Source organism: Etheostoma cragini, chromosome 10, assembly GCF_013103735.1.
Source record: "Etheostoma cragini isolate CJK2018 chromosome 10, CSU_Ecrag_1.0, whole genome shotgun sequence".
NCBI classification, from domain to species: Eukaryota; Metazoa; Chordata; class Actinopteri; order Perciformes; family Percidae; genus Etheostoma; species Etheostoma cragini.
In genome coordinates this window covers 8,973,753-8,978,684 of record NC_048416.1, presented here as the reverse complement: position 1 = coordinate 8,978,684, position 4,932 = coordinate 8,973,753, and the positions used below count along the sequence as shown (strand labels likewise).

Genomic DNA, 4,932 nt, shown 5'->3' with positions numbered 1-4,932 from the left:
TGCTATACGTTTTAATAGTTTTAGAAATTGTGCCACAAGAATCACGATTAGCGCTTAAGCATTCAGAAAAAACTGTAAATGACGAATCCATCCTCGCATTGCTGCTACCTCCATCTGGTCACAGGCCTCCTCCATGGCTTGGATGAGGGGTACCTCAGCCGGGAGACGGAGATCATATACCTTCCACCGCCATGCCGAGAAAAACTCTTCTTTAGGGTTGAGAAATGAAGAGTATGGTGGAAGATATAGGACGGTGAAATGTGGATGTTGCTGAAACCAGTTCTGAACCAGAGCAGAGCGGTGGAAAGACACATTGTCCCAGACAACAATGTATTGCATATGATCGATTTGATTTGCTGCTGTTATGTTGTGCAATTGGTCCAAGAATGTAAGTATGAGTGCTGTGTTGTAAGGGCCCATATGGGCATGGGGGTGGAGGACCCCATTCTGTTTAATGGCTGCACAGAGTGTTATATTACCCCCACGTTGCCCTGGGACATTGACTATAGCCCTGTGGCCAATGATGTTTCTTCCCCTCCTTCGTGTTCTCGACAGGTTGAACCCAGCCTCATCTACGTAAATGAACTCATGCTGGATCTCCTCTCCATCCATTTGTAAAACTCTCTGAAGAACAGTGTCAGGCAAAATTGTGTTCAGTGTAGATCTAGTATACATATTACAGTACAGTAAAAGATTATGAGACAGTATGCAAGATCACAATGCTTAGGTGAATACATACCTCTGCATAATCATGCCGCAGTCGTTTCACCCTTTCGGAATTGCGCTCGAAAGGCACTCGATAAATTTGCTTCATTTGAATATGGTTTTTTATTAGGGTGCGTGCCAGTGTTGATGTTGAGACCTGATGGATATTGTTGAAACCGACGTGGTTATTGACAATGTTAGCTTGGAGCTGATTGAGGGTTATAGCATTGTTGGCCAAAACCATGTTTACTATCTCCCTCTCTTGCTGTTCTGTGAACATAGGAGGCCTTCCCCCTCGTCGTTCCTGACCCTCAATCCTATGTAGAGAAAAAAACAGTAAACAATAGTACAGTAATTTCACAGGAAAAGGTAACAGAAGTGCTGATGCAGTGCATAGAATACAGTACTGTAAGCAGTTGCTGAAACCGTGCAGATGTTTTTGATATGATGATATTTTTACAATACCTATTTTCCAGTCGCAATGTTCTTATCACACTTGCCACTTTGTATCGGCTTAGATTTGGCTGTACTCGCAGTCCAGCCTCCCTCAGCGTCAGGCCGTGGTTGACAACGTGGTCAACCAGTGTTGCGCGGATCTCATTTGTCAGATTCGGTCCTCTTTGAGCACCTTCTTTTCTTCCTCTTCCTCTTCCTCTACCTCCAGCATGGCCTCCATCTCTTCCTCTTCCGTTGATTCCTCCTCTGTTGATTCCTCTTCCTCCCCTTCCTCCTCTTCCTCCTTGTCCTTCTCCTCCTCCTTGTCGTCCTCCTCCTTGTCCTTGTCCTCCTCCTTCTCCTCCACCTCGTCCTCCACCTCGTCCTCCACTGTAAACCGGTGGTAGCATGTTGTATCATGTCCCTCATTTTTGTTCCTTAGATGTCCGTTACCTTCCTCTTTCTTTTTGTTGAAATCTAAACTTGGGTGAATTTCTGAGGACTGTTGTTAACTGCTCCTCAGATCTTTACGGGGTAAATCCAGACAGCTAGCTAGACTGTCTGTCCAATTTAAGTTTTCTGTTGCACGACTAAAACAACCTTTGAATGTAAACATGTTCCACCAAAACCAGTTCGCTCCTGATAAACGACAGTAAACCAGACCCCAGAAAAAGTAAATGATTGGCTTTACACACAGAGATCTTGCTTTCTAGGAAAGAAAATTAATATTGGGTGTGCATTTGCTAAAATTTTCCGTTTTAAGAACGGATTTTGCTGGTGGGATTAAAATACCTAAAATGAGCTTGTCAAGACGTTTCATAAAAAAGAAAACAAAGACTATTTCAATTGAATCATTTAAATGTTAAGTTGATAAATAATATTAAAGATGCTCTAAGTGATGTTGGGTGACGTTACTTCTTGTTGACGTTCAAAGTATTTTCAAACAAAACGAGACTTGCTCGCCCCTCCCTCCTACTCACCCCCCCCCCTCCCTTCTGTGTTTCCTCACACTTTTTATTGTGATGATTCTGTTTGTTTTGGGTGAGTGTGAGTGTGCATGTCAGTAAAGTATGTGCCTGTATCATGTGGGTATCCCCCAGTATGTTTGTTTAAAGTGCATGTGTCAAACTCAAGGCCAAATCCGGCCCCTCGCAGATTGTGATCCAGCCCCTATATCAATTTAGGTACACAACAAATGTTGACCCGCCTAGATGGGAATTAAACCAAAAACACAGGAAACTGATTTTCAACTCGAAATTATGTGACACTCAAAGCTGAATTTGGCAGATTTTGCCAAATATAATCCCCACAAACCAGTGAGTGTGCCTATTCAGGCTGTAAAACAGGTTGTTGTGAGCAGGCCTACTTTTAGAAACCTAATCAATGTTTTTCTTGACTTGCTAATTTCTCTGATGGCTTTGGAACTTTTTTCTTCCTTTTTCAGGGCTTTATGTAGACCAAACTGTGAGAAGGCTATATGAGACATGTTATATTACAGTCAAAGATATATTACTTTTTCAATTAAATAAAAGCATGTTAATAAACTCTACAAGTCTGGCCCTTGATGTGATTCTCATTTTCCAGTGTGGCCCTTCGAGAATTTGACTTAGAGTATGTTAGAACATTGTTAAGGGGCTGCATTACAGACATTCACTTATTCACACACACTCACTCGTGACATGCAAGACACTGGCCGGCCCATCGGCTTCCACCAGACCTTTTCACTGCCAAACATCTTTTTTTTTCCTGAACCCAGCAGCCCTGCTCCCAGAGAATAAACATGCAATACAATAAAATACAATGCCTTCATTGTCATTGTATTATTAAAAATTCAGAGTGCCAATCCTGTAAGGTGCCCATTGAGTAAGAAAAATAACATATTATTTATACATTTCCCATGATGATTAGTAAATAAATAATTAAATCTCTCCAAATTAGTCCTTGAATGGGTCTTCCGGTGGTTCATTGTTGTTGTTGTTGTTGTTGTGGTTGTTGTGTACCTCTACCTCTATCAACATGACAGGTGGACGACTGCCTGGGTGGGGGGGGGGGGGGGGGGGCGTTGCTGTTCAGGCCACGTTGGGATGATTCCTGCTCTGTCCTAGTTTCCTAAATCACTCAGAAAAAAACATGTTAATTGAGAAACTTCTTTTCTTCCCGCCAATGTTTATTTCCCTCGTTATTCCTCTCCCTCCCTAAACTCCCCTATTCTCTTCTCCTTCACTCAACCCCTCAATATCTCCCTCCCTCGCCACCCTCGATAAACTGCGTCTCTTTGTAGTGGGGTAAAATGGCGTGCCGTACCGGGGTTTGACAGATTCTAGTCTGTCAACGCCACTGTGATTCCAGCCTGGACTCTTTTTGAAGTCTCTCAGAGATAAACACATTTTTGGCTGCAGGAAGGAGAGATGGTGGGGGAGAGCGATGGGGGCGTAAAGGGAGAGAAAAAAGACGAGAGGAAATACAGAGAGAGAACGTAGGAGGGAGTAAACGACGGGGGAGGAATGATAGAGGAAATTGAGCTGTGAAGTTTGTGTGCCGGATTCTGATCTGATGCGTTTACTTATTGAAGGGACAGATGCCCCTGTCAGCTGTCACACACACACACACACACATACTCACACACACAGCTGGACTGTGAAGAAAAGCCAATGACCGTAGTCTGTCAGGTCGAGGGGGGGGGGGGTATGAGTGCATGCCTGTGTACGTGCATGCATGCAACGCAAATAACCATTCTCGTCATAACGTGTTCTGGTTTATTGTCATTTCTTTAAAGGTGCCATGTCACACATATTTCATTACTTTGTGCTAATGTCTAAAGTTTTAACATTGACTCTGAAAGATATTTTGTGGCGGGGGGGAAGCCTTGGTTACCTTGGTTACATTGGTTACCTTGTTTCAAGACCATCTAGTGTGGTGTAGAAAGCCTTAAGGAAGACTCAGCTCAAAATGTGTCAGTTTTTATTCACATTTAATGAGCTAAACTGCTTGACTTTGATTGGCTAACAATTAGCCAATGACCCAACGCAACTGGGCAAGCTCATGAACACTAATGAACTCAGCGACATGACGTTAGACTGACCAGCTAATGTAATTGGCCTGATTTCTCCTCTTATTTCTTTGCCTCGGCTAGAGCTAACAGAGGTGGTAGCAGTTCATCTTCACATTCACCAAATAACACACACACATGTGACCCGAACATATTTAAAAAAAATGCAAGTAAAAACGTTTTTGTGTGGCAGGGCACCTTTAAACCAATCACAATCATCTTGGGCGCCGGACAGAGCCACGGTGCCGCTTCAAAATAGCCTGAAGTAGTAACTGGTTTGGGTGGAACATGTGTACGTTCAACAACAGAAAACTCAGACTGGACAGATGGTCTAGCTAGCTGTCTGGATTTACCCTGCAGAGATCTGAGGACCAGGTAACCATAGTCCTCAGAAATCCACCAGAGGTTAGAACCTAACCAAAAAGAAAGTGGAAGTAAACGGACATCCTGCCTAAAAGAGGGACATCCGGCGGAATTTCCAGCAGTCCCGGAGATGGAACGTCATAAAAATAGACATAGAAATATTAGTTTTGTTGAAAGTCACTACAGCTTCGATTACATTATTTTGTGGTGTATTTGGCCTTTTGCATGACTCTTCTGCAAATATGAGCTGTGGCAATGTGAGACTACCTGTATCCTAACCTGAGATGGGGACACCATGGCAACAGCATCACTGCTATTTAAACAAAATAACAGCAGGGACATTAATGAATGTCATCGTACTGGAGTTAGAGCGGTGCAGA

At 43.2% G+C, this 4,932-nt stretch overlaps 1 protein-coding gene across 1 annotated transcript; it reads right to left on the bottom strand.

Moving 5' to 3' along the window:
• Positions 1-54: 54 nt before the first annotated feature.
• On the bottom strand, positions 55-1,550 carry LOC117952286 (keratin, type I cytoskeletal 9-like). Its single transcript, XM_034884430.1, has 3 exons — positions 1,171-1,550; positions 740-1,022; positions 55-624 (listed from the first exon to the last, which is right to left on the bottom strand). Exons 1-3 carry the CDS (start codon positions 1,548-1,550, stop codon positions 55-57), a joined length of 1,233 nt encoding a protein of 410 aa, XP_034740321.1.
• Between the last annotated feature and the right edge of the window lie 3,382 nt (positions 1,551-4,932).